The sequence below is a fragment of the Chiloscyllium punctatum genome, chromosome 45 (genome assembly GCF_047496795.1).
Source record: "Chiloscyllium punctatum isolate Juve2018m chromosome 45, sChiPun1.3, whole genome shotgun sequence".
NCBI lineage: Eukaryota > Metazoa > Chordata > Chondrichthyes > Orectolobiformes > Hemiscylliidae > Chiloscyllium > Chiloscyllium punctatum.
Genome location: NC_092783.1, coordinates 19,864,108 through 19,886,421, shown reverse-complemented (window position 1 = coordinate 19,886,421; position 22,314 = coordinate 19,864,108). Strand labels below are relative to the sequence as shown.

Sequence of the window (22,314 nt, the reverse complement as noted above, 5' to 3'; positions counted from 1 at the left end):
GTTACTCACCATAGGATTCCCAACCTCTGATTATTTTGTTGGAGCCACAGTATTTATATGTGGCTCAGCCAGCTCAGTTTCTGGTCAGTGGTAGCCCACAGGATGTTCTTAGTGGCAGATTTTGCAATGATAGTGCCATTGCATGTCAAGAGGAGAAGGTTGGATTCTCTCTTGTTGGAGACGTCATTGTGTGACACCCGTGCTTCAGTAACTGAGGAGTTGTGAATGGTTTTGAGCATTTTGTGGGCATCAGTGAATATCCCTATTTCTGACCTAATGATGGAGAGAAGGTCACTGAGAAAGCAGCTTCTCTAATTCTGGTCTCTGAAGCTTCCACCATGATATTCACTTAATCTTCAGTGGCTGTACCTTCAGCTGCTGAGGTCCTAAGCTCTGGAATTTCTTTCCTAAGCCTCTGCTTCTCTTACTCTTTCGAAGACTTTCCATGAAACCTATTGCTTTGACCACACAGAGTCATAGTCATAGAGTCATAAAGTCATACATACACTTTGGTCCAACTCATCTGCACCAACATATCCCAATCTGGCCTTGTCCCATTTGCCAACATTTGGCCCCTATCCCTCCAAACCCTTCCTATCCATTTACCAAGACTCGAAGAGTGTGGTGCTGGAAAAGCACAGCCGGTCAGGCAGCATCCAAGGAGCAGGAGAACTGAAGTTTCAGGCGTAAGCCCTTCATCAGGAATGAGGCTATCCATATACCCACCCAGATGCCTTGTAAATGTCATAATTGTAGCAGCCTCCACTCCTTCCTCTAGCATCTCATTCCATACACGCACCAATCTCTGCATGGAAAGGTTGACCCTTAGGTCCTTTTTAACTCTTTCCCCTCTCATTTTAAACAATGCCGTCTAGTTTTAGAATTCACCACCCTAGGAAAAAAGACCTTGGCTATTCACCCTATCATGCCCCTCATGTTTTTATAAACCTCTATAAGGTCACCCCTCAGCCTCCGATGCTCCAGAGAAAATAGCCCCAGCCTATTCAGCCTCTCCCTACAGCCCAAATTCTCCAACCCCGGAAACATCCTTATATGTCCTTTCTGCACTCTGTCAAGTTTAACAACATCCTTCCTATAGAAGAGCGACCAGAACTGAATGCAGTATTCTAAGAGTGGCCTCAACAAGCCCTGTCCAGCCGCAACTTGACATTCCAACTCCAATATTCAATGTTCTGACTAATGAAGGAAAATGTGCCAAACACTTTTGTCACCACCCTGTCTACCTGTAATCCTCACTTTCAAGGAAATGCACACTTGCATTCATAGGTCCATTTGTTCAGTAACACTTCCCTGGGCCCTACTTTCAATTGTATATGTCCTGCCACATCTTTTATCATCTAACCTAATGTCTCCTTGTGTGGCTCAGTACCCAATTTCGTTTGATAATCAGATTGTGAAGCAATTGGAGTTGTTTTATCACATTGAAGATACATATCAACAGACATTTCTGCTGTTGGGTGAATATCTAGCCCAAGGCTCATATGGCACACAATAAGTGATGTGCAACTTGCACCTTGCACTGTGTTTAATTAAATATCCACATATTATGAAAGAAATGATTCTCTTTTTAAGCCTAGAGGATAGCAATACAACATTAGCTGTACTTCAAGAACATAAATCTCTGCTATAAAATTAGTAAAGGATTGGCTTTGAAATGAGATTAAAGAATATTAATAATAGAAGGCAATATAGGGGCCCTACAATTTCTTTGAAGGATCATATTTTGCTTATGCTACAGGAGTGGCTGATCTGAGTCAGAATGTACTGAATGTTCTGTTCAAGCACTTCAGTCCAAACTCCCTGCCAATCTCCTAAGTACAGCATGTTCTTGCCAGGACAAGCACCTCAAGGCAAAAACTTAAACAAACTCTCAAAGATGGGGAAATGGAAACACATAATAATAGAAGCTGTGTTCTACGTTTTTCCTTCGCAATGTTAGCTACTTAGAATCTTTCCTTGAACAGGGTGCGAGGGGAGAAACCTCCTGTGTGCTATCTGCATCCTTTGTCCCTGTCCCTTTTGAAATATTGTAGCCTTTGCCTTGAAAATGTGTATGGAATGGCTGAGGCATTGTGTGGATCAGCAAGTACATCACAGTTCGACAGGGTCATTGCCAGGCTTATTACAATTAATTACCTTTCCTACAACAATACAGTTAAAATGCTCCAGTCAGCTCACTCTGTATGCAAGGAATTATTGAAAATAATGACTGTTCCATATTTATTCCATAAATAATAATGCTACTGTTCCAGAGTGACAGCCTGCATTGGTATTTTGCTGCTGAAGACAGTGGGATTGTGAACTTTTCTTATGCCTCTCATGCTTTCAATACCACTCGAGTGTTTATGACTCTCCCTATGTTTTCACCACCTCCTTCATGGTGTCACCCATACCCACAGGGTTGGCTTCTCAACAGTGCCATCCCTTTTGGTGACAGTGGTAACTTTATGGGTGGTTGGGATTCTTATTGATTCACTGCCAGATGGAGTAGAACCGGGGGCCAAGAGCAGGTGAAAACTTTAATGACGGAAAATTGCATTTGCATAGCACCTTTCAGAATCTTAGGCCATCTTACCAACTTTATAGCCGATGATGTACAGCGATTAAATAAATAGCTCGGCAATCTTTTATCTATCTTGTCTGAAAGATGGCACCTCCAACAATGCAGCACTCCCGTCAGTCTGCATTGCAATGTCAGCTTAGAGATTTGAAGGTGCTGACATTAAACTTGAACCTTTGACCTTCTAGCTGAGAGTCAAGCACTACCATGATTGATTGTTGTTGTAACCAAGTGGAGTTTAAACTCAGTATGTCACGGCTAACAGCCGTAGCATAACGTTACCCATACATAGAGGTGATGGATTCTGCTCTGGGCATTCACCTTTAAAGAGCAAATAATAATTTTGTGTTTGGAGTTTTGAGCAGTCAAAGGGTCTTTTATTTATTTGTTTAGGGAGGTGAGTTAGCTTGGAGGTGGTGATGAACTGCCTCTTACATTCCCTAGGGTGTAGGAACACCTAGAGTGATGGAGTTTCAGGAATTTGTCCAAACAACACTGATTTTTCTCCCAAAACCAGGATGCTGTGTAGCTTGAAGGGGAACTTGCAGTCTATGGTTTTCACATCTATCTGCTGCCCTTGTCCTTCTGGATGGTAGAGGTCATGGGTTTGCTGCTGTTGAAGGAACACTGGTGAGTTATTGCAGTATATCTTGAAGATGGTACACACTGCTGCCACTGTGTGTCAGAGTGAGAGCAAGTCCATGTTTGTGGTGGCTGTTAGGGTGTCACTTCAATGGGCTGCTTTGTTCTGCAATGACATCTAGCTTCTTCTCTCTTAGTGAACTGCACCCATCCAAACAAATCGACAGATTTCCAACAAACTCCTTATTTGCAGCTTGTAGATGATAGACAGGCTTTAGGTAGGCATGTGCTGAGTTAGTCACCGGAGAATAAATAGCTTCTGATATGTTCTTGCCACCATTGTATTTATATGGTGGGTCCAGTTCAGCTCCTGGTCAATAGTGATCCCTCGGATGTTGTTAGTGGGGGATTCAGTGATGGCAATAACACTGGATTTCAAGGGGAAATGGTTAGATTCTCTCTTATTGAAGATAATCATTACCTGACACTTGTGTGACACAAATAAGACCATAAGATATAGGAGTGGAAGGAAAGCCATTCAGCCCATCGAGTCCATTCCACCATTCAATCATGGCTGATGGGCATTTCAACTCCACTTACCCGCATTCACCCCATAGACCTTAATTCCTTGTGAATCAAGAATTTATCGATCTCTGCCTTGAAGACATTTAGCGTCCCGGCCTCCACTGCACTCTGCAGCAATGAATTCCACAGGCCCACCACTCTCTGGCTGAAGAAATGTCTCCGCATTTCTGTTCTGAATTTACCCCCTCTAATTCTAAGGCTGTGTCCACGGATCCTAGTCTCCTTGCCTAACGGAAACAATTTCCTAGCTTGGAAACCCTCTCCAAGCCATGTATTATCTTGTAAGTTTCTATTAGATCTCCCCCTAATCTTCTAAACTCCAATGAATACAGTCCCAGGATCCTCAGCCGTTCCTCATATGTTAGACCTACCATTCCAGGGATCATCCATGTAAATCTCCACTGGACACGCTCCAGTGCCAGTCCTTCCTGAGGTGTGGGGACCAAAACTGGACACAGTACTCCAAATGAGGCCTAACCAGAGCTTTATAAAGTCTCAGTAGCACAACGGTGCTTTTATATTCCCACCCTCTTGAGATAAATGACAACATTGCATTCGCTTTCTTAAATGCTACTTTTCACTTATCAGCCTAAGCCCAGTTCCTGTCCAAATCTTGCTTTATAGGCATTTGGACAGCTTCAGTATCTGAGGAGCTGTGAATGGTACCGAACATTGTGTGATCAGCAGCGACCATCTCCACTTTTGATCTTATTTCGGACTGAAAGTCATTGATGAAGCAGCTGTAAGGTGGTTGGGCCTAAGACACTGCCCTCATGTTCTCCTGCAGCGATATTGCAGGAGTGAGATTTTTGACCTCCAAGAAATATAATTATCGTATGCTATGCCAGGAAAGACCCCAGCAAGTGGAGAGTTTGTGCCCTGATGCCCATTGACTCCCTTGAAACTATACTCAGTCAAATGTGGCCTTGATGTCAAGGCCTGTCACTCTCACCTCCTCTCTGAAATTCACCTTTTTAGTCCATGTTTGAACCAAGGCTGTAATGAGGTCAGGAGCTGAATGGCCATGGTGGAATCCAAACTGAGTGTCACTGAGCACTTTATTGCTGAGTAAGCAAACTTTTAATGGCACTGTTGACCACACCTTTCATTACTTCACTACAGACAGTAATTGTCCAGAGTGGATTTATCCTGTTTGTGGAAAGGAATACATGGATGATTTTCCACATTGCTGGGTGGACACCAGTGTTGTAGATGTATTGGAACAATTCGATTAGGTAGCTCTGTTAGTTTAGGAGCACAAGTCCTCAGTATTATTACCAGAATGTCATCAGGACCCCTAGCCTTTGCAGTACCCAGTGCCTGCAGCTGCATCTTGGTATTTTTTGGATTGAATCAAATTGGCTGAAGACTAGAATCTGTGATGTATGTTTTACATTGATGCGCTGGGCTCACCCATCATTGAGGATGGGCCCATTTGTGGAGCCTCCTATTTTAGTTGTCTATTATTAAGTTCGCCACCATTCATGACTGGATATGACAGAACTGCAGAGCTTAGATCTGGTCTCAAAACCAAAAGAACTGTGAATGCTGTAAATCAGAAACAAAAACAGAAGTTGCTGGAAAAGCTCAACAGGTCTGGCATCATCTGTGAAGAGAAATTAAAGTTGGTGTTCCAGGTCTGGTGATCCTTCCTCAGAACTGACGGTAGCTTGGAAAATATCCATTTATATGCAGAAGATAGGGCGGGGGAGGGGGAAGGAATAAACATTAAGAGGGATAGAGCCCAAAGAGAGAGAAGAACAGTTGGACAGACAAAAGGTGTCGATAACAATTTGGCTGGGAGGGTGAATAGTTGTTAACGGAGACTCAAGATTAGAGTTATGCTGGAAAAGCACAGCAGGTGAGGCAGCATCCAAGGAGCAGGAGAACTGACGTTTCGGGCAAAACCCCATCATCGGGAACCTGTGTTAACGGAGACTGTTAGCGGCTAACAATAGGTCGTGTGTAATAGCAGACTATGTGCTAACAAGGCTTGGTGTGTATGGTAGCGGACTAGGACTTGGGGAAGTTCAGGCCCTAAAATTATTGAACTCAATATTGAGCCTGGAGGGCTGCAGGGTCCCCATGAGGTGTTGTTCTTCCAGCTTGTGCTGAGCTTCTCTGGAACACTGAAACAAGCCTGAGACAGAGATATTGGCCAGGAAACAGAGTGGTGTATTAAAGTGGCAGGCAAGTGGAAGCTCAGGGTCTTTTTTACAGACAGAACGTAGACGTTCTGCAAAGCGGTCACTCAGTCTATGCTTTATTTCCCCAATGTGGCGAAGATCACATTGTGAGCAGTGAGTGCAGTAGACTAATTTGTGAGAAGTGCAGGTAAAGTGGGAGTGTTCACCAGGTCATGAAATAACAGATTGCAGTTGAATACAATTCTCCTGCTGCTGATGACCCATAATACCTCATGGATATCCAGTTTTGACTTGCTTGATATGTTCAAAATCTGTCTACATAGCACAGTGTCAGTACCACAAAATATAGTGGAGGGCATTTTAACTATGTGTAGGGTATAGAGGGCCTCATCTTCACAAGAAGTGTGTTGTCACTCCTTCTATTTGCAGCAGGCAGATTGGTGAGGATGAGATCAATAAGTTGTTCCCTCTTGTAGGTTCCTTCACTGTCTGCTGCAGTCCTCTGTCTAACAGCAATGTCCTTTGAACTGGCAGTTCAGCCACATGTGGTGCCAGACACTGAAACTCTCCCCACCGAGACTATATTCTCTGCCCTGGTTAACCTCAGTGCTTCTTTCCAATTAGTGTTTAACAAGGAGGAATACTGATTCATCCACTGAGGAAAGGCTAGGAACCGTACTGGCAAGCTGCAGATCCTTTCCTCGTCCATGTTTATTAACCTGATGCCATGAGACTTCACGGGCGTCAGAGTTAAAATTGAATATGTCCAGGCAGCGTCTCCCAACGATATATCACTGTGGTGCCAGTGATATGCTGGCTCTGCCCTGCTAGTAAGACAGGACAAACCAGGGACAGTGATGCTGATGTCGGGGAGATATACTGGTAAGCTCGAGTTCAGTGAATATGATGGGTGAAATACTTATGTTTATATGGTATTACTCGCTTACATATATTCACTCATTATATAAATATGCGATAATACATGCAAATTTAATCCATACATTATTTATAAACAATATGCATTATTTATGGTAGTTTTTTTAGTTATCTCTGGCACTAATTTATTTTAAATTGCCTCTGATACTGCTGCCACTTTGAACTTCAAGAAAAGGATGGGGGGGGGTCAAAGAGATCTGACAAGGAAAATGCCACTGTTACACTTGAAACTTACGTCAAGTTCCAGAAATGTTCTTTTATTCATGTGATAGTCACATAGAGTTTTGCTGAAAAAGACTCCTTGGCCCATGGTGTCTGCGCTGGTCATCATGCATCTGCCTCAAACCCAAATTCCAGCTCTCGGCCCATAACCTTGTATACTATGGTGCTCCAAGTGCTCATCGAAATACTTCTTCAATGCCTTGAGGGCTCATGCCTCTACAAGGCAGTGAGTTCTAGATACGCACAACTCACTGGTTGAAGACGTTTTCCCTCGAAGTCCCTGAAAACCTCTAGCACTTGACCTTAGAACTATGCCCCCTGTTTTCTGACCCCTCCCCCCAACTGAAGTGAAAAGTTTTGCTCTATTTTTCTTGACTATATTTTATAGATCTCAGGATTGAGTTACATTGAGGGTTAAAACAGAGCAATTTTCCACTTTGGCACAAAGGAAGGCCAACATTGTGGATTGTGTATCAAAACAAAGGAAGAAGAGAGGAACAGGAGTAAACTATTCGGCAGGAAGTCTGCTTTATTGTTGAATGAGATCATAGCTGGTCCATTTACTAACTCCATCCACCTGCCTTCCCTCCACATCCTGGTGTCCTGCACAAATCCACTAATTTCACACCCAAAATTATTTGTTGAAATGTCTTCCACTAATGTTTGTGAAAGTTTGTTCCATACTGTACCATCCTGGGTGTGTATAGGCTTTACTTAATGTCGCAACTGAATAACCGAGCTGGAGTTGCATATTCATGTCCTTTTTGTGAACATTCCTTTACCAGTGAAAACAGTTTCTCTCTGTCCACCTTATCAATTCAACTCAAAATCCTTAAAATCATAAGCAGCTCACGGCCACAGCCAGCTTTTCAATTTAGATAAGTCAGACTTTATTAAAATAAAACAGGATCTGGCCAAAGTGGACTGGAAACAGCTACTCATGGGGAAATCTACAACAGAACAGAATTGATTTTGCTGACTGTATTTGCCCTTGATCATGATTCAAATCAAATAGATAGATCTTCCGTTCCCGAAAGGACAGAAGCTCTGTGGTTTTATTGCTGGACGGAAGGAGAATGGGGCTGACATTGGAAGCTGGACAGCTATTTTTAAATCACTGATTAAAAAGCTTTTCAGGTGGTTAAAGGGCACTTCATTGGGAATTTCTATTTGCCCATTGTACCTGACTACAAAGAAACCATAGAGAGTGCCCATCGGCAGGAATCGCGAGCAGCATAAGGGTTGGAATAAAGATCTACCATTGGGACTAAGGCTGCATGGAGAGGTAGATGCTGCTGGGGAAGAATGTATGAATATTGAGTTCATGTATTCACTTTTCTGAGCCTTTCCTCAACAATAAAGACAAGAGATGCATTTCTGGACCTAATATTCAAAAATAAAGCCATGCAGGTGGAAGATCCGTCCATTGGGGAGTATGTTGGAGGCTATAACTTAGACTAATCGAATCATACCACACGGAAACAGACCCCCTCGATCCAACTCACCCATGCCGACCAAGCTTCCCAAACTAAACCATTTCCATTGCCTGCATTTGGCACATATCCCTCTAAGCTTTCTTATTCATGTACCTGTCCAAATGTCTTTTAAATATTGTAACTGTACCTGCCTCTACCACTTCCTCTGGCAGTTCATTCCACACATGAACCACCCTCTTTTGTGAAAAAAATGCTCCTCAGGTTCCTGTTAAATCTTTCTCCTCTCACCTTAAAATTATGCCCTCCAGTTTTCAACTTCCTTACCTCTACAGAAAAGATCTTTGCTATTTACCTTATCTATGCCCCTCGTGATTTTATAAACCTTTATAAGGTCACCCTTAATCCCTGATGCTCCAGTGAAAATAGTCTCAGCCTATTCAGCCTTTCCCTACAGCTCAAACCCTCCAGTCCAGGCAACTTTCTGATAAATCTTTTCTGAACCCTCCCCAATTTAATAATATTCTTCCTATAGTAGGGCGATTAGAACTGTACACTGTACTCCAAAAGTAGCCGCATCAACATCCTGTACAATTGCACCATAATGTCCCAATTCTGAATTCTAACTAAGGACAAACTAATTTTACTTAAGATCAATGCCCCATCTACTTTTCTTTTTAATGTGTTGACCTCTGAGGTCTGTGCGTGGCATTGATGTCTGAAGCTAGAAATCAAAGTGTTGGCATGCCAAATGGCGTCTGCAGAACCTCAGTGGGACCTTGGATTGGCTTAGGCAGAATGTTAAAGAAGGTACGATTTAGCCAAAGTGGACTGGAAGCAGTTACTTGCAGAAAGAAACTGTCAGAGCTGAGGGAGGTATTCAAGTTGGAAATAGTGAGAGTAAACATAGAATCCCTACAGTGTTGAAACAGCCCATTTGGCCCAACAAGTCCACACCGAACCTCCAAAGAGTATCCCATCCAGACCCATTCTTCTACCCTAGCACTCCATATTTCCCCTGACTAATGAACCTAGCATACACATCCCTGAACACTATGGGCAATTTAGCATTGCCAATCCACCCAAACCTGCATATTTTTAAAGCATGGTTGGAAACTGGAGCACCCGGGGTAAAACCACACAGACACAGGGAGACTGTGCACATATGCAAACTCCCACACAGACAGTCGTCCAAGGCTGGAATCAAACCCGGGTCCCTGGCACTATAAGGCAGCAGTGCTAACCACTGAGCTATCGTGCCGCCACGTTACAATAATGGAAAATGGTGTGACCAAGACTGGCGAATCTTGGATGTCAAAGAACATTAGGATAGATTAAGGAGAAAGGAGAAGCTTAGAGAAGGTACTGTGGGCTCAGCACACCAGAATCCTGACAGGAGGATAAAAGTATAGGAGGGAGCTTAGAAAGGGAATGAGGAAAACTAAGACAGTGCATGAGATGGTGAGTGGAATAAAGGAAAACATAAAGGTTTTTTTTTCAAAAATATGTATATAAAGAGCAAGAGATTAGAAAAAAGAGTAGGACCCATGAGGGACTATAGATAATGCTTGTGTGAACCCAGAAGATGTGGGCACAGTCTTCAATGAATATATTGCATTAATCTTCACAATGAGAAAGGATAATGTAGAAATAAACATCAGGGTGGAGGACTGTGAAATACCGGAAGAAATGAATAGGGAGAGACAGTAAGTAATAATAGATTTAGTGGCCTTAAAAATAGATCCGATAAATCAATAGGCTATTGAAGAGAGCAAGAGAGGAGAGATCAGAATTTATGGCAATAGTTTTCAAATCCTGGCAGTAAATTTCAGAGGATTGGAGGACTATTCCAAATGTTGAAAGAGAAAGAAGGTGATAGACAAGGAATTTGCAGCTCATTAAGTGTAACCTCAGTGATGGGGTCGTTATTAAAAAGAATCCTGACAGAATAGGATGGTGGACAGTGAGCAGGATAGCTGTAAACAGCAGGAGGTTAACAGTGGACTGCTGAGCTGGGCACAACAGTGGCAAATACAATGCAACCTTGAAAAGTGTGAGGCAATGCACTTGGGGATGAATGGTGAACTCTGAAAAGTACTGACCTTGGTGTGTATATCCACAGATCCCTAAAGGTGGCAGGGCAGACAGCTACGATGATAAAGAAGCTACCTGCCTTTATTAGCCAAGTATAATTAGCTTAGGATTAGCATAGAACAAGGCATAGAATACAAGAGCAAGAAAGTTCGACTAGAACTGTATAAAATGATGTTTAGGGTATAACTGGAGTATTGTGCCTGATTCTGGTCACTGCATTATAGGAAGGGTGTGATTATAGCAGAGAGGGGGCAGAGGAGACTTACCAGGTTGCTTCCAGCCAAAGCAACAGCTAGAGAATCACATCTTGTATGTGCAAATGTGGGGATTAGGGGCCCATCAGTCAAGTCTAGGAGCTGCTCAGTCAGTGGTCTGGAGGGAATACTGTCCTAGGGACCCACTGTTGACCATTAAAGAGGGTGCAGTGTGAGGATATCAGGAGAAAACCTGTCAAAAGGGTATGGTGAGTCAAGCCTGGGGAGAAAGCAGAGGAATTTGTGGAGATGAAGACAAGAACAATGACAGGGGGAATCTCAAGGTTTATGGGCATAGATGGAGCACCATTGGAGGGCATTGTAAGCTAGTGGGCAGGGCAATTGGCAATTCTCACTGTCATGCCCTCCATGGGAGGAGCAGAGAGGACCAGGATATGAATCATTTTGGTGTACTATGGGCAGGGAGGACAGTTGGAGGTAAATTTCAAAGTGGTGGATCTCCATTTTGGGTTTTGGGTGGAAATGGTGTATCAGGTGGTAAGAGGTAAGAGGAGAGATGGAGGTTTGGATGAGTTTCTGGTGATCAGGTGGAGTCTAGAGCTGCTGGTGTTCACCATGAGCTTTGGTATCTGCCATCATTGTGCTTCTCCAGATGGAAATACAAGTGGGGATTGGCTGGGCCAAGTGCCAGGGTGAGCAGAGAAAGCATCAATTTGCTGGGCAGAAGCACAGGATCTGCTGGATGTTAAGACAGTGAAGGGGCAAACACCTGAAACATCCATTTGTAAACTCCAGCTACAATTCATGTGCAAATATTTCTTCACACGTGTGTAACACATGCAGTGTGCATGTGCTGATCATTCAACTGTTACTCAAAGTCAGATTGCCCCATGCCATTGGCATTGGCTACACTTTTTAACATTCCCATCTCAGTATTGCAGAAGGTGGAAGCTATAATTCCAAGGGCAACATTGCTTCATCATAACAATGATGATGGATTCTAGTGATTGCAATGGGAAATGGAATGGTCAATGTGGATCTGAGATGGGAGAGGGGACAGAGTGGAGCAGACATTCCTTTTAGGGTGTGCTGTGCTGCTCACTTAGCCAATGTGGCAGCTCTTCACCAAGGTGGGGCACAGGCTGTGACCAGGGCCATGGGGCTGGGGCAGACAATGGGGTCTGTTGAAGGTTCTGCAACTCAGAGCAGTCTGGAGGAGGGGGGGGGGGCATGTGGGGGAGTATATCCCATCATCCTAGTGTACTGTGCTCTGTACAATTGGAACAGGCAATGGGGTGATGTGATCAATTCTGAGGAGCTGGGGGAACAGGAGCAGTTGTTCAAGGACGAAGATGAGGCTGCTGAGCTGGAGAAAGTTCCCCTTGGCTGAACCTGACTGACAACTAGCTCTACTTGATGGGAGCTGGATACAGAAGAGCATCATGGATTATAAAACTCAAGTCTCCAACTAACAACTTAACAAACTAACAAACTTAAAAGACCCCCACAACCCATGGACAAAACCAACGTCATCTACAAAATTCCATGCAAGGACTGCCACAAACACTATGTAGGACAAACAGGAAGAAAGTTAGCCAAAAGGATACACGAACACCAGCTAGCCACAAATAGACACAACCCTCTCTCCCTCGTAGCCCTACACACAGATGAAAAAAAAACACCATTTCGACTGGGACAACACATCTATCTTGGGACAGGCTAAGCAAAGACATGCCAGAGAGTTCCTAGAGGCCTGGCACTCCAACCACAACGCCATAAACAAACACATAGATCTAGATACCATCTATCAACCTCTCAGAAAACAAACAGGAAATGACATCACCACCAACCCCAGGAACCCAATCCAGGAGAAAGATATAAATAGAAAGCAGGAGGCAACATCTTCGCTTCACTTGGAGGTCGCCACAGATGATGTTACCTAGCCAGGTAATGAAACATCTGGATATCAAACCTACAGCTCAGCGAGCAAACCTACACCCTAAATCAAGTCTCCAGTATTTGGTTTGTATAATGGGTGTGAACTGCAGACCAATTTGTTTGTGGCATCCACAAGGAGAACTTTCTGTCTGCAGTGTTGCCCTAGTCAACAATGAACAGATACAGATGACCAGTGGGCATTGAGCACAGGGGATGCTGGTCTTTTAGCAGATACTTGGTGAATGGCCCGTCACTCTGGGAACGGTGCATGGTAAAATTAGACTAGAATCAGATGAAAGGGGAGCCACAGGAGTGGGGTAAGTTGTTAATGAGGTGTGATTGATAAGACACAATGAGAAAACTCGCTGGCCTCATGACAAGAATCCCTCCAAGGAAGACGACACAACTTGGACTAAGCCAAATTAACTTAATATTCAGGTATAGGAAAGTTTTTAAATCTGTAGCTGTGACTGACCGGTCCTAGATGTGCCATAATGCCCTGTCACACAAAGCCTGATGGGAGCAGCAGCCTGAGTATCAACACGAATTGGCCGCCTCACCGTCGAGCTGATTGGACCTCCAACTCTTGATTTGATGATCTGAGGCGGTGGCGGTCTGAAGAAGTGGACCACCCACTTTCCATCCACTTGCTCATCCCAATGACAAACCTCAAGTTGAGCACCGAGTAAAGGGCAGCCATCCCATTATCCAAGGTCAGGTTCTGGGTGTCATGTTGTTGGATCTCCATGGAACTCATGTTGAAGTTTATGGAGACCTGAGAGCAGCTTGAAGTTCAGATTTTCTGGAGACTGGGAGCGACTGCTCATCTTAGCCCCAAAAGGAAGCAGATACTCTCGCAGAAATTTCAATTCAAATTTTCCAGTCACTTGCGATATTCGACATTTAGATTAGATTCCCTACAGTGTGGAAACAGGCCCTGCAGCCCAACAAGTCCACACTGACCCTCCAAAGAGTAACCCACCCAGACCCAATTCCCTCTGATTAATGCACCTATCACTATGGACAATTCAGCACGGCTAGTTCACCTGACCTGCACATCTTTGGACTGTGGGAGGAAACCCGCGCAGAATGTGCAAACTCCACGCAGACAGTCGCCCGAGGCTGGAATCGAACCTGGGACTCTAATGCTGTGAGGTAGCAGTGCTAACCACTAAGCCACTGTGCCACCCTACCTTTACCCCAAAGCTGGAGCTGTGATCAAACCTATTAATGCCCTGTGAATTATACTAATAGTGTTGGATACCCCACATGATTTGGAGTGTAAAGACTCCTTGTAAAGGATTGATTGGAAGTAGCATCTGAAATTTATATTTGCAATCTTTTCTTACCCACAGTTTATCTAGAGGGTCGCAGCAGTGCTGTATTGTTTGATCAACGGGACGTTACATTTGTGGTTGGTGAAGGAGAAGACCAAGACATTCCCATAGGAGTTGACAAAGCCTTGGAGAAAATGCAGAGAGGAGAGCACTGCATTCTTCATCTGATGCCTGAGTAAGTGTTACACTAACATATCGGTGGCTGTCGGATGATGTTTCAATCTTTCTGTGTTCCCTGTTTCTGGAACGTGGAGACAGAATTTTGAGATGGGTTCATATGATGTCCCATGACCAAGCAAGGAGGAAGACAGACTGGCATTTATGTACCAGCTCATAACCATGCCATATAAACATTGTGGCTACAAGAGCAGGTCAGAAGCTGAGGATCCTGCGCCAAATAATTCACTTCCTGACTCCCAAAGTCTGTCCATATCTACAAGGCACAACTCAGGAGTGTGACAGAATGCTTCCCACTTGCCTGTAATTACAATCCAAAAACACTAAAGGTGATTAACTCCATCCAGGCCAAAGCAGCCCACTTGATTGGCACCACATTTGCCACCTTCAACATTCAGTCCCTCCACCGTTGACGCTCAGTAGCAGCAATGTGTACCATTTACTAGATACATTGCAGAAATTCATCGAGGTTTTTTAGACAGCACCTTCCAAGCCCATGACCACTACCAACTTGAAGGATAAGGACAGCAAATGCATGGGAACACCACCATCTCCAGGTACCCCTTCACGCCACTCACCATTTTGACTTGAAAATATATCGTTGTTCCTTAAGTGTCATTGGGTCAAACTCTTGGAATTCCCTCCCAAATGGCATTGTGGTTGTAGTGGTTCAAGAAAGCAACCCATCACTATGTTTTCGAGCATCATTAGGAATGAGTATCAACCTTGGCTGAAGACTGAATAAAAAAAGGTTATGTAGACAAATGTCGCAGCTATTTTCACTAGCGAGTCCTCACAGTCATGATCAGAATGAACAATTTTGTTGTTTTTTTTTTAGTGAGAGAGAAATGTTAGCCAGGACATCTTGTATTCTTGCCCATGGATGCCATTTACTTAACAAGGCCGTGCTCTGTTAATCTAATTCCCAAGCTCAAGTCCTGAAGTGATTGTTCTGACCCAAGGGAAGATTGAAACTAATTGAGATATGCTCACAAAACAATGACTTGCACTTGTGTATACCCTTTGTCTAGTAAAATGTCCCAAGACATTTCACAAGGATTTAATAAGAGAAATATTGGTTTTAAGCAAGGTAAGGTGGTAAGTGAAATCTCATTCATAGGGAGGTTTTAAGCAATGGTTTAAAGGAGATGAGAGGCTGACAAGGTTCGGAAGGGAATTGAAGAGTTCAGATCCAGTCAGCTGAAGTGACAATTGCCAATGATGGGATAAATGAGAGGGGATTGTACAAAATCCCAGAATTAGAGAGGCGCCAATGGGTTGTAAGGTTTGGTGGAGGTCACAGGGATAAGGAATGATGAGACTGTGAAGGAATGTGAACAGGAAGCAGAGAGATTCATAATTCACAGGTTCACAATTTTAACTCCATTAATTTCCCAATTTATACATGCACTAAAGTCAACAGCACACCTCATTAACCCTCATTAGACTGCAGGACTTAGTCTGGTCACCACGGTGATGTGACAGAAGAAGGTATGTGCAAGAGACTGTAATTGTAGTAAGATCAGATGTATACTCAGGTGGGTGAATATTAGAGGCTTTAGTTAGGATGACAAGGTATGTTGCAAGGGGACATCGTCTGGAACCCTGCAAACTCAGTTCCAGTTCCATGTGATCTGACATCGCTTTGACATAACTCCTTCTGCACATGCTGAGTGGCTATGCTGAGAGCAAAGTATAATTAGCCCTTTACCCCACAACAACTGGGTGAACACAGAGGCTAGGAGTGGGAGATGGTTACAGAGATAGGGAGAGTTTGAACATGAAAATAAGAATTTTAAGATGAAGCATTGGTGATCTGGAAGCCAAAATGGGTCAATGAACACAATGTGATGTTTGAACGGGACTTGCTATAAATTAGGATACAGGCAGCAAGTTTTGAATAACCTCAGGTTTAGAGAGGGAGTGGGTGGAAGATTTTAAAATGGTCAGATGAGTTTTGAATTAGTTAACTCTGAAGGTATCAACGGTATAGAAGAAGCATTCCAACAGTAGGAATTGTTATGTAGATAGAAATCGGAGGTTTTCGGAGGTGATGGGCAGAGATATAGAACCGATAGCTGAGGTGAGTGTGAATTGGAAAGTTGCTGTTGAAAACTTTCTGCTTCAATCAGAGGCTGTGGCCAGGCAAGGAAATGGAATCAAAAGTTCATGAAAGAAGTTTGTAAGGAGACTAAAGACAAATTTTCTCAAATTTGTGGCTCCTCCTCAGGTAGAAATGAGACAAGCAACCTAACAGCACAAAGACTGTCCTGAGTTCAATAGACAGCAATCTAATCAGAATGGATTTTATATTAAAATATTTGCAAGTTGGCTGCCTGCAGTTTATGAACCACATGGTAGAGATCACCTGACCATGACCAGCCCGGGAGGAAATTTACACATGATTGCATTTCAATCCAAATATCCCCTCTTATATACAAAATAAATCAAAAAAAGGTTACAGATGTTATCATGCACATTTTAAGGTAATTAAGTGAGACAATAAAAACACAATAGTTCCTCATGCATTAGCAGTTCTTGGCTTGTCAGTCTCTGTATTCATATTGCATACATAATTTATAAATAATGCTGATCTATATATGGCACCAATGTGTGTAGTCATTGATAGTTCAACTGGATGATGGTCCTTCCCTGAAATGTGTCATTCCTCTGTAATTTGTGGTTGCTGTCCTATCTGTTGGTCCACGAGGGTGTCACGGTGGCTTGTGATTAGCACTGCTGCCTCACAGCACCAGGGTCCCAGGTTTGATTCCAGCCTCGGGCGACTGTCTGTGTGGAGTTTGTACACTCTCCCTGTGTCTGTGTGGGTTTCCTCTGGGTGCTCTGGTTTCCTCCCACAGTCCAAAGATGTGCAGGTCAGGAGAATTGGCCTTAGTGTTAGGTCCATTAGTCAGAGGGAAATGGGTCTGGGTAGGTTGCTCTTCGGAGGGTCAGTGTGGACTTGTTGGACCGAAAGGCCTGTTTCCACGCTGTAGGAAATCTAATCATTTCCATTGTTGGGTTGTTATGGGCATCTGGGTTGCTCTGAAGGTTGGTGCACTTGGTGAGTTCACATATTTTTGATCAGTGGCTGACAGCTGAGGATCAGCTTCTTCAGTTGGGTTCATGTTCCTGTGCTTGTTACAGTATATTTGATCACTCACTTGCACGACGTATGATCGAGATAACAACTGGCCAATGCAGATCCCAAGTTGCCACTAAGGCTGTGAGAACATTGGATATCCTGGCTGGCTCTCAAATGTTCCACTCTGGCTACGGTTTGGCAATCTTGTCAAAATGAAATTTTAGCTTTTTGCAGTTTCACCGTGATTTTTGTCCCGTTACTACTTCTGGCTTCTGTAGCTTTTTCGTGATTGGAAAAGTTGTTTGGGTGTGTTGTGACATTAGTCTTTATATTTGACTATTTTGCGTGCATTCAGCAGGTGAGTTTCACTACTCAAGGATCACCTTGTATACGTCAAGGCTGGATTTGCTTTGTCTTTTTAATGATTTCCTCAGTGATTTTTCATTGCTACCTTTCCCTTTGATTGGGAATAGAGTGGTATTGAGTTCCCGAATTCTTTATGAAACAGCTGAATTCTTCCTTCATGAACTGAGAGCCTTGTCACTCATCACCATGCTGGTAATACCCCAAACACCTGGATCCATTTCATTTTGGCCCTTCTTATGAGGCACTTTTGGCCTCCAGCCCCTGGCATACATGCCAGCCATGGTCCCACATGAAACCAGGAAGCTCCTGGCATTAGATGGACCCTCTTTCTACATGACCCTGTTCCCATCATGCCATACCGTATTCCCTATTTACCGATTCTGTTTCACCACTAACTCTCGCCCATTTTCAATCCCAAAGAATATGTCCCTGAGTTTCCTTCTAGGGAAGTGACCCACCTTGACTGCTCCCCCTCCATCCCTTTTCCTCTTCATTTCTGTAGAGAGCGCCAATGCACTGACCAAGGCTCACCCCCTAGGGGGAGCTAACCAGGCAGCTCTGGGTGAGAAGTGTCCAGAATCTTGACCGGCTGTTGTACATCTCCCTGACTACATTAGCCTTATCCCCTGGTTGCTATGGAGTCATAGGACTGACTGATCCACTCCCCCTACTGCTGAGTCATGGTACTCCTCACCATGAACAAGTCTGTGGTCAATGGATTGGTATTGGAGGGTTTCCTTGACTTACTGTGCAGGGATCCCCCTGCCCCCTCACTAATGGGTGCCTCCATGGACTTCAGTGAGGAATGGCTCCCCTGAAGACTTTAAGACTGCTTGCTGGCCATGCAGTGTGCTTACTGTAGATTCTGGAGGCACATGGAGCGTGTGTGATGCTGATGTAACATACAGCCATATATAAAGACACCCGACCCCCACTCCCTCAGACTGAGCAAATGAGGAACCTTAGGATGTCGCCCGGTCCAACCTTAGAGCTGGATGCCTGTCCCTGTGCACAGTGTCTCTAATGTGAGCTGCTGATGTGCCCTGCATTGCGAGTCTGTGGTTCCTGAGTGGCTGCAAGTGGATCTGCGAAGGGCCATGATGATCGTAAGAGGGGGGTTGGTACATGCTGATGATTGTCAGTAGATAAGTGGTACATGTGGCTGGTGCCTATTGATAATTCCTGAGCAACATGAAGGCTAGTCACAGCCAGCAGTGAGCTGACACTGCCCGGTACCTGCTCTAACAGCCACATAGAAATTTCTCAAAGTCTAACCTGTTCGGCTGATTTGCTGCAACATGAAACTGAATCGCCATCAGGTGAGTTGAGGTGATACGAGACTTTTGACAAACTATAACCCCCTTCGAATTAGCAAATCACTGCCAACCAGCAGGAAACTCACCTCACCCTTGGCAAAATCACAAAAGATGTTGCTCCTGGCATTCAGATGACCCTCATTGAATTTTCTATCCAAATCTCATTGCAACCCACATTGCTCTAACCCCATTGGGGTGACATGGTGACTCAGTAGTTAGCACTGCTGGCTCATATCGCGAGGGACCCGGGTTCAATTCCAGCCTCAGGTGACTGTCTGTGTGGAGTTTGCACATTCTCCCCGTGTCTGTGTGGGTTTCCTCCGGGTGCTCCGGTTTCCTCCCACAGTCCAAAGATATGCAGGTCAGGTGAATTGGCCATGCTAAATTGTCCATAGTTTTAGGTGCATTAATCAGAGGGAAGTGGATCTGGGTGCGTCACTCTCTGGAGGGTTGGTGTGGACTTGTTGGGCCAAAGAGCCTGTTTCCACACTGTAAGTAATCTAATCTTATATGTTCATGCCCACTGGTGATGGGGTAGAGCTGAGTGTCCTTGAAATAACTCCACATAGAGACCGGCATCCATCTCCAAGTCACCCTTTGATTACACATGAAGAGCCCTTGACGTTAGTACTGTCTTATTCCAAGGCATCTGCCAGAGTGTCTCTGGCACTCAGCCTTTTTATCTGTCATTCAGGGCTCCCTGATTGAACCAGATTAACAGCCCCAATCAGGGAACTCACATTGTATGAGGTGGCTGGCCTCACTATAATCACTGTAGTCCTACATGTGGAAGCTAACATCTTACCTTTGAATGATAGAAGTCAATCTTTGAAGAGGGAATGTAAATGGAAAGTAATGAGAGACCATGGCAAGATTCTTGATGGAATCCAGAGTTAACAGCACAGGGAACAGAACTGGATTAGTAAGAGAGGAAGGGCAGTCTCACTGATGTGAATAGAAGAGTACAGTGCCAACGCTGAAGACCTACTAACTGGCCAATCTGTCAATGGACTCTGAACATTCTATATAAGAGCTGTTCAGATGTCTTTAGAGAAGGGATTAGTGGTGCTGGAAGAGCACAGCAGTTCAGGCAGCATCCAAGTAGCTTCGAAATCGACGTTTCGGGCAAAAGCCCTTCTCCTTCAAGATCCTCCGCTCCATGCTTGCAGCAATGCGCCAGCACCTAACCTCTCTCCAGTCGGCCCTGCCTCAACTGAGGGCCACACTCTCTCAGAATTGCAAAGGACCCACTCTGTACTCCATCCTCAGGAGAATTCATAGAAGGGCTTTTGCCTGAAACGTCGATTTCGAAGCTACTTGGATGCTGCCTGAACTGCTGTGCTCTTCCAGCACCACTAATCCAGAATCTGGTTTCCAGCATCTGCAGTCATTGTTTTTACCTCTGTCTTTAGAGAAGGACAACACTCATACTCTAAGTATGAACTCCTGCCATAGGACAGTTCACAGCATATATCCAATCTAGCTTCATCCTTGATTATGGGAGTTAAAGGTGAATAAACCAGTTGGTCTTCAGATTCCTTGTATCTGATTTTTTTTCGCCTTTTCACTTCCCCACCTCGCTTTGAGAAGGACTTTGTAACTGACCTCCAGGAGAAACGTTATAGGTCATTCTCCGAGAACGTGTGTCCTGTTAATGTGCATTTGCTATAACGTGATTGACAAATTGAGGACAATGTTCCTATAGTGCCAACTTTTAAAGAGTGTGTTGATTATAACACCATTCTAACCCTATCGGTTTAAATGATGCTGCTATTGTGCGATTTTCTTATAACAAGGGATTGCACGAAAATAGAACTACCGCGTTATAGCAGAACTGCTGTAATTCCAAAACTCCCCCACACACATCCCATGACTTACAGTTAAATAGCAAGAGGATTAGTTGCTGGAAACATCTACTCTCCAAAGTATTCTCCTTTATTGGCTTATTTCTTTTGTCCTTCCCTTGTCAGATAACTGAGCCTGGAACATTCTGAACTTTTTCAAGGCTGTTCTGATGCACCCAAATTCCAGCAGCTGCAATGAATCATTTGCGTGTGGTTCTGGGACCACACATAGGAGACAGCACAAGATGTTGAGGGCTCAAAGTCTTCTGCACTACCATGATCTCGAAACCCCTCCCCCAGCCCAAGCTATTTACTCAAAGGACTCCACATCCTGTCGTTGGTGAGACAGCAGCCTGAACACAAAACCAGCAAAACGATAAGGAAGAGGATTTAAGGAGTGCCCAATACTCATGGGTATTTGAATGAGAAATGGGGAGCTGATGCAAAGGAGCTAATGTCGTTATGTATTTTGTTTCATTCATCCTGAATTTAAATAAAAGATTTCAATCATTCACTCTAGATATGGCTTTGGCGATCTGGGGAAGCCTTGCCTAAATGTTCCACCAAATGCAGAGCTGGACTATGAAATACTGCTGAAGAATTTTGAAAAGGTGAGTGATCCAACCATTCCCCAGGACCCTGACTGTACTGGTGAAAAAGTGTAAGGTGCACATTGTTGGAATGCATCCATTTCAACTTCTGTTCATTTACATGAACTTTGCAACAGGAGCAGGCCATTCAACCCTCTGATCTTCTACCACCTTTCAGTTGGATGACGGTTAATCAGTACCTCTACTTCCTGCCTTTAATCAACATCCCTTGCACAAATAAAATCTCTATCACAGCTGGAAATTGATCAGCAGCAAACAGATTGAATGGCGTAGCAGGCTTGAGGGGCCGAATGGCCTACTCCTGCTCCTCTGAAGTAGTCATTCTTCCCCAGCATATTCGCAGCCATTTCAGGCAGAGTTTCAGATTTCACAACTACCCTTTCTGTGAAAAAGAGCCTCCTGATTTCACTTCATGCTAACCTTAATTTAAACATCATTAAACTCTGATGGAATTCAGATGAGCCTGTGTTGTATCCCTTCCAAGGGCAGTCAAGCTTGTCTTGAATTAGCAGTGCTTAGCATCGAGTCTGATCAGAGGCTGTGTACAACTGGAGCATAACATCTTGTCCTTTACATTCTAATTCCTTTGAGGTCAACACCAACATTCCATTAACCTTTTTGATCGCAGTGTGTGCATGTGGTTTTCAACATAATTGCAACAATACCAGCCTTGCATACTTAAAGCTTGGAAGCAGCCCCATATGATTACAATCCTGCACTACTGTTTCCCTCTGATAATCGTACCCCAGGTTGATTCTGAGCCATGTCTTTTTACTGCTTCCACAAAATTGGGGCATTTGTCTGGCATCCCAGGACTGTCACTCACACAGGCAGTTTTGCTCAGT

The 22,314-nt window shown here is 44.0% G+C and overlaps 1 protein-coding gene across 1 annotated transcript in view; it reads left to right on the top strand.

Moving 5' to 3' along the window:
* The window catches only part of LOC140467204 (peptidyl-prolyl cis-trans isomerase FKBP5-like), a 150,982-nt gene that overhangs the window by 111,493 nt on the left and 17,175 nt on the right, over positions 1 to 22,314 (top strand). The window contains exons 5-6 of the mRNA XM_072563415.1: positions 14,089 to 14,245; positions 21,379 to 21,469. Coding sequence (XP_072419516.1) covers positions 14,089 to 14,245; positions 21,379 to 21,469 — 248 coding nt within the window. The remainder of the gene's footprint in view (positions 1 to 14,088; positions 14,246 to 21,378; positions 21,470 to 22,314) is intronic.